Genomic DNA, 12,855 nt, shown 5'->3' on the forward strand with positions numbered 1-12,855 from the left:
TGATCACTTCTATCCATCTCTGTGCACGGAGAAACAAAGATGGTATATTATAGAAAACATTGACTCTCCTCGCACTTTTCTGTGTACAGAGGAGAACAGCTGTGACAACCTGTCGACCTTAAGGGGACAATAACATAGTTCCAAAACATAATAATTAAGATCCCAGATTAAATTATTCTGGTTACATTAGCATTGAAACTAAAATTTATTTTGGTTTGAACCTGTAGACTGTAAATAAAAATGCATCTTGAAAAGTGAAGCCGTAAAGTGCAGTACCACTGAGAGCCACTAGGGGCTCCAAAAGTTCTCTCCTGAAATACAAAGTCAGTAAATGTTTCCGTTGATTAAATATTAGGCCTTAAATACAGCTGTGTTTGGGGGCTGTTTGATTGACATGCCTGGAGCCCCAGCTCGTCCAAATATGGTCACGTCTAGCTCCTGAGATGGCGCCGGTGTCGAAGTCCCAGAATCAAAGATGGAGTCCATCTGCGAGCACGTTCACCCGATAAAAACTGAACACACAGAACACTTTCAGGTGCGGTCGTTTGCTTTGTTCTGTCGGGGAAAATGAGTTCCGCCGAAAACCGTCTGTCCAGAAGGTGGCGCTACAGGGAACGTGTCACCGGGTCAGATCCACGAGTTCTGAAACGTATAGCGACGTCACTTTTTCTAACTTTGAGCCCCACGGTTCTCTAAGTTCAAAACTGAAATAAAAAAGATTACAAATCAAATATTTCTGTGATATGCAGCAGGATTGTTATGACAGGAAAACATTACACGTTATTCTTTATCAGGTCGGGTTTTTTTTTTTTTAAATGAGATTTTTGCAGTTTTACGGGGAAAAAAACAGTTTTGCGAAAATCCGCCACAAAATCAAACATTTAAAAAAAAAATGACCAAAAATTATTTCACTAATTAGAATAAGAAATAAGCCTTTTTTTATTTTTATTTATTTATTTTTTTTATTCAAACTGGGCTTCAGTTTTGCAGCAAAGGACAACGACTCATTCATTCTCTGATTATTCTCATCGTCTGTTCACACTGAAAGTTCTGGCAGAAAAAAGAAAAAGCGATGATGCCGACCTGTCGTGGACTCCGACTGAACCCTGACTCAGATTTAAAAGTGCACATTTTATGGTGCAACAAGGAAGAGTCACGTAAAATGCGTCTTTTTACGCGCAACCTTTGTGTCACTAATGGACTTTAATGGGCTTGTTAAGCGTCCGTGCTTCACGCCCACCCGTTAAAAACACGCCGACGACGCCTCGTTAACACGGCGCCTCGGCATCACCGGTGTTTCTCACTTCAACTCCTTTTATTCCGCTGCCGTCAACCGTCTCTGCTTTGGTCCATTTATTTCACTTTGCTCCAGGAAGTCTGCTCGTGATGTGTTTCCTGGAAAAATTAAAAAAAAAAGATTCTTTAGAGTGCACTTTTAAACCTCACTTAGCACTTTAGCTTAGCACCCACAGTCGACCTGGTTTTACAGCAAAGCGTGAAATAGACACGCCCGTCCGCTACAGGAAAGCGTGACATAGCCACGCTTTGGGTCAGATCAGTCTAAAAGGTCAAAAAACTCCCGTCGGTGGAAGTGTGACAAAGAGGTTTTATAAATCGTATAGATTTCGTGTCTTTTCACAGATTTTAATAATTAATAAATCAAGTCATTTATGTGGCTCCGTTTCGTCTTTTCTTCACGCGAGGCGGTTAAAATAAACGACACATTTTAAATCACGCGGGATCTTTCAGAACTCCGCGTGATTTCGTTTTCCAGGTGAAAGTCCTCGTCCCTCCCGCTGATAGAAAATAAAGCCGAGCCTGCAGGTCGCCTCCTCCTCCTGACGGCCGCCATGTTTCATTAAAGAAATGAAACCTGATCTGATTGGCTAATTGAATTTTCTCTCCTCGCTGTGATTAAAAGTGCTCAGCAGCAGCTTCATAAAATCCCTCCGCCTCCTCACTTCGGTTAAAATTAGAACGGTTTTGATTTGAATAAACGTCCAGCTGAGTCATCGAAGAGCGAAAACTGACTTATTGATTCATCAGCAAATCTGTGAAGAGAAAAGAAGACGTTAAAAAAAAAATCAGAAGAGATGAAACAAAACAAGTTGAAATCCGTTTCCTGTTTCTCTTTCAATTCGGATTATTTTACACTCAACTGCTTTTTATACATAAAACTTAATCAAATATAATAACATTATTTATTTTTTTATCTGCAATGATAAAAATCACAGAGGGCATTCAAATAAAATAAAATCTGAGTTTTAAATACTGAACAGACTTTGGTTGGTTTCTTTTTTTGGTGTTTCTTCTTGTCTTTTTTTATTGTTATTATTATCAGGATTGAAACTTCTGACTGAGGTGAAAACCCGTCGAATATTTTATATTAATTTCTGCTTCCTGTTTCTCTTTTTGTCTCTGGTTCTTCCTCCCTCGTGCCTCCTCTTCATCACTAATCACGTTTGACTCTTCCTCACTCAGCCGAGCTGCGTTAATATTCATGAGAGCTGTAATGGAGTTTGGTTCAGGAGATAATGACCTATCAGCTGTTTGGAGGGAGGGGGGGTGGGGGGATGAGGGCACTCTGACCTTTGACCTGCAGGGTCAGAAACATTTAGAGCTCCGACACGTTAATGAAGGATGAAGGAGGACGACTGAAGACAGGTGGAGTTAAAAACAGTCGTTTTTTATACGGAGTTCATTTACTACCAAAACCTCAACAACAGACGTCCAATCGATCTTCTGACGGGGAAATAAAAACGTCGCATTTGTTTTGGCTCTTTTAACGGATGCCCTATTTGTTTATGTTTATGTTTGTTTGTGTATTTTTCATGAATTAGTGGTTTTATTTTAATGTAATTTAATTTGTTTAAATTTATTTCAATAGTATTTACTTGATTTTAATTTAATTTATTTATTAAATTTAATTTATCTACAAGACATTTGATCTATTTGATTTAATTTTGCCACTTTTATTTCACTGGGTTTGTGGAACTGTTTAATTTTTGAAGTTCTGATTGATTGATTGATTGATTGAATGATTGATTGGAAGCTATTCAGTGACATTTTTAATATTATCAGTGTCCTGGTGTTCTGAGGAGTTCTGCAGCGCTGCACGTCACCTGCAGGCCTCTGGCGCCCCCTGCAGGTCTCGGACTCGTCCTGCAGGCCTCTGGCGCCCCCTGCAGGTCTCGGACTCGTCCTGCAGGTCTCTGGCGCCCCCTGCAGGTCTCGGACGCCTCCTGCAGCAGTAGGATGAAGGTTTCAGTTCTTTAGTTTCTCACACTGAAATCAAAAATGAAGTTTATCAGTAAAAATATCTTTGAACGGAGAATACAATCATTTGGATTGTACACAAATAAATCTCACAGTTTCGTAGGTTTCAGTCTCTTTACTGTGTCACAGAAAGTTCTGGTTCTGAATCAGAAATCTTCGGTTTAAAAGTTAAATTGGACTTAGCTTCCAAAGTTCTGCCACAAGACAGTTTTCCAGTTCGCCTCAGTCCATCTTAAATGAGTTCGGGCCCACGGCGGTGTTTCTGGATCATGTTTCTATCTGGTTTCTTCTTTGGAGAGTTTTAACCTCCATTTGTGGACGCAGCGATGAACTGTGTTCACAGACGATGGTTTTCACAAGTGTTCCTGAGCCCATGCAGTGATTTCCACAACAGAAACATCATGTTACTGCTCTGTTGCCTGCTAACCTAATTGTGAAATGTTCCACCAGATTTCGCACGAACTGTTGGAAATTTAAAAAACTTGACTTTTTAAAATGTTTGGCACATTCAATGATACGGTTTTTTTTTTTATGTGACTTTCACTGATCAGCAGGATGATGAAGTTGTAGTTCTCAGGTTTCTCCTGCAGAGGGAGACGTTTGTTAAGACATTTAGCTGTTCTGCAACCTGTTATTGATTAGACAGACAGACAGTCAGACAGACAGGATGACAGACAGACAGTCAGACAGACAGGATGACACACGTCAGACATTGATTTTGTGATCAGAGGATGTTGCACTTTCATTAATTTATTTGATTTAAATTATTCTGTGTATTTCAAAAGACTTTTATGTCCTGTGTATTAAACTAAAGTCCTCGTGTCTTCGTCTCTATAAAATAAAAGAGGAACATTTATTTTAAATAATCTCGACCCTCTTTTTTTTTTTTTTACCACGTGACGTCAAGCTGTTTGTTTCAGATTAAAACTAAAGTGACTCTTCAGAGAAAAATCTGCACTGAAAAGATTCTGATTGGACAACAGGACAATACATGTGGTTTGGACCTTCCACGTCCTCCTACAAAGAGTTCTGCGGCGGTTCCGGAACCCAGCGCTGCTCAGTGTTCTCCGCAGAGGACAGCTTCCCTCCACCCGCCCGCACAGCCGGAGGGGCGTCAACAGAGACAGAGTCCAGTGTGCGGACGAGAGAGTCCACACTGAGAGCCTTTGTGTCCGGAGACACGGCCCGGTACCGGCAGCCACCGCGCCCCGGCGGAGGATGGAGGACCCGGAGACGTTTATCACACGGGACTGAGAGAGAAGAGGAGGAGGAGGAGGAGGAGGAGGAAGAACAAGTTGTGGCGACAGACAGAATAAAGAGCAGAGAACTGGGCGTCTATTGTGCTGAGAACCGAAGTCTGATCGATCTGATCCACAACACGTCCGGAACAGACGCCGGTCCGGAGGCAGAATGTTCGCCGGGGATGTTTGTCCGCACCGCGGCTCAGCGGCTGAAGACATGTCGCAGCAGATCAGCGCAGAAAACTGCTACGAGATTCTGACAAAGGCGAAGCGGGAGGGCGCGGAGGGCGTGAAGCAGCAGGTCTACCGCTACATGAGCCGCCACTACCTGCAGGTGCTGCGGACTCCATCCCTCTACGGCCGGCTGACGGCCGGGGAGAGGGAGCACATCCTGGCGCGGAGGATGGAGGGGAGGAAGGTGCTGGCGGCGGCCGAGACCAGCGAGGTGTGCGACCGCGGGGGGAGCCGGGAGAACAGCCGGCCGCAGAGCCCGCTGCTGGCAGCCCCGGAGGACTCCAGTCACCGGCAGGTGTTCTACCTCCACCCGGAGACTCAACGGTGGGAGGTGCTGACCAGCCTGCCGGAGGAGGTGCCCGCTAAAGGCTCCGGGATGTGCACCATGTACAACTACCTGTTCGTGGCGGGGGGCATCAGGGCGCACGGGGACGGCCGCTCCAAAGCGTCGGACCGGGTCTCCTGCTACAACCCGCTGACCGGCCTCTGGAGCCAGATCCGCCCGCTGACGCAGCCCCGCTGCCAGCTCCGGCTGGTCTCCATGGACGGATTCCTGTACGCCGTCGGTGGGGAGTGTCTGTTCACGGTGGAGCGCTACGACCCGCGCGCGGACCGGTGGAGTCCGGTGGCTCCGCTGCCCAAAGGCTCCTTCGCCGTTGCGCACGAGGCGACCTCCTGCGGCGGGGAGCTGTTTGTGTCCGGCGGCTCGCTCTTCTACCGGCTGCTGCGGTACGACTCCCGCCGGGACGAGTGGGAGGAGTGTCCGTTCAACGAGAGCCGGCGCCGGTCCACGGACATGGTGGCGCACGGCAGCCTCGTGTACCGCTTCGACGTGGACCGGGAGCGCGCGGGAGTGAGCGTGTACAAGTACAACACGGTGGTGAAGGTGTGGCTCGGCTCCGCGTCCTTCCCGCTGCACAACCCGCTGCCGTTCCGCTGCGCGGTGCTCGGGGACCGGATCTACTGCGTCAACCGGAGCCAGACGCTGCAGTTCGAGGTGCGGGAGGAGCGGGAAGGATTCCTGCCGGAGGTGCTGCCCTCCCCGGTGGAGGCCAGAGGGGCTCTGGTGCCGTTTGTCCTGACTGTAAGTCGGGACAAATGATCTGACCCGGGACAATCTGACCCGGGATACGTTGTGTCTTCTTCGGTTGGTGCCTTTTTGTTTTGAAGTTCCATGAATGGCAGTTTTCCACCTGTTGCTGTATGACGCGCACATTTCTGGGTAACTAGTTTCCTGCTGAGAGGTCGTGGGTTCGAATCCGGCGGCGGGGGACGTTTAGTTGAGCAGCTGAGAGTCTGTTTCAGATGGAAACAGATTCACGAGGCCTCGAGTTTCCGTCAGAAAAACTGAAACCTGAAAAAATGAATTTCTTTCGTCATCGAAGTTCAAACTTCAGATTAGTTCAGTTCCGTTTCAGAACTCGGAGGAGACTTTGATGGGAACGTGACGTCACAGTGACGAACCTGATCAGCCTTTAAATAATCCGTCATGCTTTCAGCAGGTTTTTGTCATCGTTGCACTTTGATGAATTTCATTCATAAATAAAAATAAGATAAAAACTCTCCCTGAACACGTGAGTTTATTTTGGAGTGAATGAGGCCGTTTCCATCGGGTCTGATCTGATCCGTCCTGAGGTGATCACGTCACTGGTGGTCCGGCCAAGGTTCAGGCGTGAACGCACTCAGGACCCGTCGAGGTCCAACAACAACCACACAAAAATAAACCCTCGACAACACAACAACAACAACAACAACGTCACACAACAACACGCATGTTTAAAACCTGAAAGTTTAAATCTGGTGAATTTGATATTTCCTCCAAGTTCAAAAACCCCAATGCTCTTTAATTTAACTCAGGGGATTAATAAAATCATCTGTCTGTCTGTCTGTCTGTCATTCGATCTGTCTGTCTGTCTAAGACCTAAATCTTTAAAGACGCTTCACAGAAAACATTTCACTTTAAAAAAAGGTTAAATAATTTTACAGAAACAGGAGAAAACGGACTCAAACAGACTCACGTGTGTGTGTGTGTGTGTGTGTGTGTGTGTGTGTGTGTGTGTGTGTGTGTGTGTGTGTGTGTGTGTGTGTGTGTGTGTGTGTGTGTGTGAGGCTGCAGTGTTCTCAGTGACTGAACTCTTTATGATCTGAGCACAGAGAGTCTCGTTCATATTTCCTCTGCATGGTGACACAGTTTAGCAGCCAACACTCACACTGTTATAATATCCTGCAGCGATTGTGTGTGTGTGTGTGTGTGTGTGTGTGTGTGTGTGTGTGTGTGTGTGTGTGTGTGTGTGTGTGTGTGTGTGAGCCTGCAGGCCGTGCTCCATATGTGACTGGATTATTAATGTGTTGCAATGCTGATACAGTTTTTAATCACTGAGTGCAAAAAGCTGCAGCGCTCAGAGTTTCTGGAGCTGCAGTCGATCAATTCTTTCTTTTCTCGACCGACCCCAACATGAGCTCACGGCCCTGCAGGAGACAAAGAAGGGCCAGGAAACAAACAGGAAACAAACAGGAAATGATCAGGAAACAAACAACAACAACAAAACAGAAAACCAACACGAAACAAAAAGGAAACAAACAGGAAACTTGATAAAGATAAAGATAATATTGAGTTTGAGGAAACTCTCCTGATTCTTAATCCGAACAAACGTCCAGGAAAACCTGAACAAAAAGTCGATTCAGAGCTGAGAACAGATGTTCAGCAGGACTTTCAAACATTTAACTTTACATTTTGTATTTGTAATAAAAAGAAGAGATATTAAAGCGTCTCAGAGCTTTTAATACAAATTACATGTTAATAATACTCTTTCTGTAAATGAGTGCGGGTTTACGTGATTTTACAAATCATCAGGTTCATTTTTTGTTAACATTTACAAAGCGTCCCATCTTTTCTGAAACAAGGTTGTGAGACCACCGTCTTTTCCAACTTGTGTTTTGGAGGCTTCTGACTGGTCGAGGACAGGAAACAGTCTGATTGTCGCCCTCTCTGGAAAGTTTCCATGAACCTGAGCAGAAGAGAGTCCTTCTCCACGGAAACATTTTTCTCAGGTAGAAGTCGAACATGAACGACGGCAACGCGTCAAACCCACGACATCATCAGCTGCCTCGGGTCTGCAGGAAGGACAGGGAGGCTCTACGAACTGCATTTCACTCGTCGTGAATTTAGAAAGCGACACAACACGGAGAAAAAAAATAGGTGAAGAACAACTGCAGGAGAAATTTACAATTAAAATGAGAAAAGCAAAACATTAACTGGCGCAGCATTTTTCTGGTCTCGTTTCTTTTTCTGAAAACCAATGAGACAGATCTTGCGTCGCCTCGATTTGAGGACCACATTACTGCGGAATGACTCACGGGTGAGTCCGGTTTGGACCCCGGAGACCTGCAGGCCTGCGGCTCAGCTCCAGTTACCGGCCGGCCGGACGTCCTCACATGGTGAAAGAGGAGCCGTTGTCGCTGGACCCGTCCACCGAGCGGCGGATGGTGGACACGTAGAACTCGGAGGTGACCCGGGAGAAGCGGCGCGGGGAGATGTACCTCTTCCCCAGACACCACAGGTCCCGGAAGATCCTCCTGAAGTGGTTCCTGAACCTCACCCCGACGAAGGCGTACAGCACCGGGTTCAGGCAGCAGTGCAGGTAGGCGAAGGACTGCATCAGCGCCAGCGCCATCTGCAGCGCCTCCGACTCCTCGCAGGAGCGGAGCCCGAACATGACGACGGTGTCGTAGAGCAGCGCCACGTTGTAGGGCAGGTGGCAGGCGATGAACACCAGCACCACCACCAGCACCACCCGCACCGCTTTGTGCCGCTGGAAGTTCCTGGCTTTCAGCAGGGTGACGATGACGGCGGCGTAGCAGAAGATCATGACGCACAGCGGCAGGAAGAAGCCGACGGCCAGCTGGGTGCTCGGCACGGCCACCTTGGCCATCAGGGCCGTGCCGGTGTCCGCAAAACGCAACTCGCAGATGTACTGGCGGGGACCCTGGGACGTCTCGTTGATCATGCGGAAGTGGGACGGCTCGTACCAGTGGTAGTAGTAGAAGCTGGGGACGGACAGCAGGAAGGCGAAGGCCCACACGGCGGCGCAGATGATGCGGCTGTACGACAGCGAGCGCAGCCGGAAGCTGCGGCGGGCCTGGACGATGGCGACGTAGCGGTCGGCGCTGATGCAGGCGAGCAGCAGCATGCCGCTGTACAGGTTGACGCTGTAGGAGCCGCGCAGCAGCTTGCAGGCCGCCGGCCCCATCGGCCACGACGTCTGGTCGTTGTAGACGAGGAGCGGCAGCGCCAGCACGAACAGCAGGTCGGCCACGGCCACGTTCAGCAGGTACACGTCCGTCATGGACTTGGTCCTCTTGTAGAAGGCGTAGGTGACGATCACCAGGCTGTTGCCCACCAGGCCCAGGACGCAGATGACGGAGTGGACGTAGAGGCCGAGCACATGCTCCACCTTTTGGGTCTTCTCGTAAGTACAAGGTGGCTCAAAATCGTAGTCGTCGGTGTAGTTGTACAAATAATACGAATGGTTCCACATCAGTTCCTCCATCTTCTTCTTTCGCTGTGGACACAGACTGGACATCAAACTCGAAGCAGGTTGACGTGAAGGTTGGCAAGAGAAAAGACATGAAGACAGGACACACGACGAAGGAGGAAAAGGTCTCCGCTATTCGGTCAGATTTATAGGTGCTGGTTTCTCTGTGCAGCGGCGCCCCCTGCTGTGTGGACGCCGGAGTCTACCGTTTGTTTCCAGGTGAAACAAGTCATCATTCAACTGAAGCTCTCAGAGTGATCGACAACAAATCTGTGAAATCAAAAGTTTCTAATTCCCCTCCGGAGATGTTTTGGATCAGTTCGGCGACTCGGCGCTCTTCTTGTTCACGACCTCGTTGAAACTCAAACTACATTTTTTAAATTTTTTTTATTGCTTTTCTATTATTCTATTATTATCTTATTGCTTCCTGTATGCTGATGTAGCGAAAAAATGTCCCCTCGGGGATTAATAAAGTAATAAAGTGACTACCTAACCTAACCTAACCTAAATAAACTGTCCGGCCCTGGTAGGCTGACAGGACACCATGAACAACAACAACAACAAGAGATTTCGTCATTTCTGGTGATTCTAAACAAACAAACCACTTTTCTTTTTTTTTACAAACTTCGATTTATAAATGTTAAACATCAATAACTGATAGCCGTCGTCCTGCCGGACGTTTTTAAATCTGATGACTCGGACATTCAGTTTCAAAACTCTGTTGGATTTGAACGTAAGTTCAATAAATCTCAATAAATCTCAATAAATCTCAATAGACAATTTTTCTTTAAATCTGACATGTTCTGCTAACTATGTCAAATTTCACGGCGATAAAAAAATCGATTCTGCGGGATCGATACTTCGATACTTACAAGCTACTCATTTGGTATTGAATTTTTGTTGTTGTTGTATATATCGATAAGTACAAAACGTGGGTGGCTGCATCACTTCCAAATGCTTTTATTATTTGTAAGTTTGTCATATTTATGCTAAATATGCTAATTATGCTATATCAGTGAAATTTCCAGTCGGTTGCTTACAATATGAGAATAATTAACGTATTAATGTACATTTACCGGTATAAATCTGTTTTTCCGTTGACTGACTGTCGTCTGCATACGGGAAGTTATTAAGGTCGTTTACTTTCAAGTACTTTGTACTCTGTAGTGTGAATAATCTCTGGAGTCACGCGGGTGTCATAAAAAAGAATGAATCCATGAAAGAGTAAGAACATAAATGTGGAAGTATAAAATTAAGTAAATACATTTCAAAATATGAGGTGGAATCACAAAGTATAAATGAATAATAAGAAGCATTTTCACGTCTTTGTTAATTTCGTTCCGTACATATTCATTTATATATTTCTAAATACCAATACATTTTTATATATATTTTTATATAATTAAATGTATTATTCTTTTCTAATTTTTTTTTGTCCTGATGCTTTGTTGTATTGGCAATTCCTCTTCACCTGAATACTTCCTCCAACCTAAGGTGCGGTAACTGTGGTTACAGCAGCGGCTCCGCCTCTGTTTTAAAAGTGGTGTTGATGATGTAAAACGAGCTGCTTACAGTCAGTGAATTGAGGACAGTCTAGCGGAGGAGACGTCAGGTATTCAAATGAGGAGCTGGTCGAGCTGCTGGAAACCCTCCAGTTTGGGTCGCCGCAGGCGTCGGAGGTGTGAGAGTATGAGTTTGTGGTCGGAGGAAGTTTGCAGAAAAGAGGTCACGGGGCTTGAGTGACCCAGTTCCAGAGAAGACGAGTGAGAAACAAAGAAATGAATAAAGAACGATGTCTCGCTGCGGCCCAAATATCTGTCTGATGTCATGTCGCGTTAGAATCTATTAACTCTGTGTTTTTCTAAGTGTGATTTGTTCTTCAGATCTGCTGTATTCAGCAATTCATTCTTCTACAGTTGGTTTTATTAAATATTTTTGATTCTAATAAAAATTTTTTTTAAAAAAATCAGTTTTACAACTCAGCTCGTGCATTCGATGAAGATAATATATAAATAAAGGAAGTCTTACGGGACAATCTGACGCCGTCCGGACTGACGGCGTGTCCGGCAGCAGAAGTACGAAGTGGAAATACGAGGCGTTTAAGGAACTGTAAAAAAAATCTTTGTTTCTGCTTTAGGTTCAGTTTTATTGACAGTTCATCAGCACGCTAAGGCACTCTGTCTGTTAGCTCGTTAGCACGCTTAGACACTGTATCTGTTAGCTCGTTAAGATTGTATCTGTTAGCCTGTTAGCATGCTAACACAAATTTGTGTAGTTTTTTAGCACGCTAATGTGAACATCATTTGTTCTGCAGATATTCGCTCATAAACCACATCAAGGTGGCGCTAGTTAGTCAGGGGACTAAAATTCATCGTGAGGGAAACATGAACGTCTGAAAGTGCATTTTATCACAATCCAGCCAATAGTTGTTGAGACATTTGGGTCTGAATCAGGACAGACAGACCTGCACCGCATCTGCATTTTACACTTCTGTTAGAAAGGTTTTCAAGTTCAGGTTTCAGAACTCCGTTTTTAAATTTCCGGTTTTAAAGTTCAGTTTTTTAGATAGAACAAAGTGTAAATTTAACATTTAAAATATAATTTCACGATCAGTCAGACTTGTGAGTCAAAACTTAAAACCATTAAAAACACGACTTTTCTTACAGATTAAAGTTTGACATTTCACATTGTTTCATTTCTGTTTTTTGCGTGGTTCTTTTTTCTTTTTTTTGAAAGTCAGTCAAGGCTCGTCTGTGGTTTGTGAAATAAAACATTTTGTGATTTAAAAATAGATCGAAGCGAATGTGTTTAAAGGAACGCGCCTTATCTTATCTCATGAATCGGGCGTGTTACCACAGACTCCGTCTACGACTGAAAAACACAAACTGCTGCTGAAAACCGGAGCATCCAAACATTTATAATAATAAAAAACAGTCACAGAGAGAAACAAATACTTGGAGATGAAAGTAAAAACATCAAGAAGTGTCAGTCGGAATATTTAAAATAAAACTCACGGTGTTGCCGGGCGGCCGGAGATGCTGCAGGTGGTGGTGGTGATGATGATGATGATGAGGAGGAGGTGCTGCTGCGACACACACTGATCACACACTGACAACAATGCTGTTAAAAGGGAAATGTGTGTGTTTGAAACGAGCCTTCCTCTTTCACCTCCTTCGCTCAGCTTCCCTCAAAGACACCACCTGAACTTCACCTCTGTGATGCGTTCAATTTCATGAGGTAAAACAGGAGGCGGGCCTGTCGCGAAGGAACGTGGTCTGACAGGCCCGTCTGGTTTTCAGGGTGAGAAGCCCTGTTGTTTTTCAAGGAATTATTTTTCTCGTTCCTTCTTCTCCTTACGTAAAGTGATTTTCCTTTTTGGAGGCTTTATCATCTTCAAAAACTCATGAAAGTAGATAAACATTTGTCTCCCGGGGAAAAATTTCGTATTCTAGTGGAGTCGCGAGTGGGCGTGGCCAAATGGCTCGAGAGCGCCCCCTACAGAGATGCCCCGGCGGCCACATTTACCTAAATTCCTGAAATCCGGTGGACACGTGTATCACACCGAGATG

At 45.5% G+C, this 12,855-nt stretch overlaps 2 protein-coding genes across 2 annotated transcripts; one reads left to right on the plus strand and one right to left on the minus strand.

The window, feature by feature from the left end:
• Positions 1-4,210: 4,210 nt before the first annotated feature.
• Positions 4,211-6,308, plus strand: LOC138614187 (kelch repeat and BTB domain-containing protein 11-like). Its single transcript, XM_069687463.1, has one exon. The coding sequence runs from the start codon at positions 4,687-4,689 to the stop codon at positions 5,851-5,853; it is 1,167 nt and encodes a 388-aa protein (XP_069543564.1). The 5' UTR covers positions 4,211-4,686; the 3' UTR covers positions 5,854-6,308.
• A 1,109-nt stretch (positions 6,309-7,417) lies between these two features.
• ccr6a (chemokine (C-C motif) receptor 6a) lies at positions 7,418-12,834 on the minus strand. Its single transcript, XM_069687461.1, has 2 exons — positions 12,301-12,834; positions 7,418-9,313 (listed from the first exon to the last, which is right to left on the minus strand). Exon 2 carries the CDS (start codon positions 9,299-9,301, stop codon positions 8,183-8,185), a length of 1,119 nt encoding a protein of 372 aa, XP_069543562.1. The 5' UTR covers positions 9,302-9,313; positions 12,301-12,834; the 3' UTR covers positions 7,418-8,182.
• Positions 12,835-12,855: the final 21 nt, after the last annotated feature.

This window comes from Brachyistius frenatus, unplaced genomic scaffold (genome assembly GCF_029030835.1).
Source record: "Brachyistius frenatus isolate BFR_SWC_R1_liver_20210118 unplaced genomic scaffold, ASM2903083v1 Contig_465, whole genome shotgun sequence".
NCBI lineage: Eukaryota > Metazoa > Chordata > Actinopteri > Embiotocidae > Brachyistius > Brachyistius frenatus.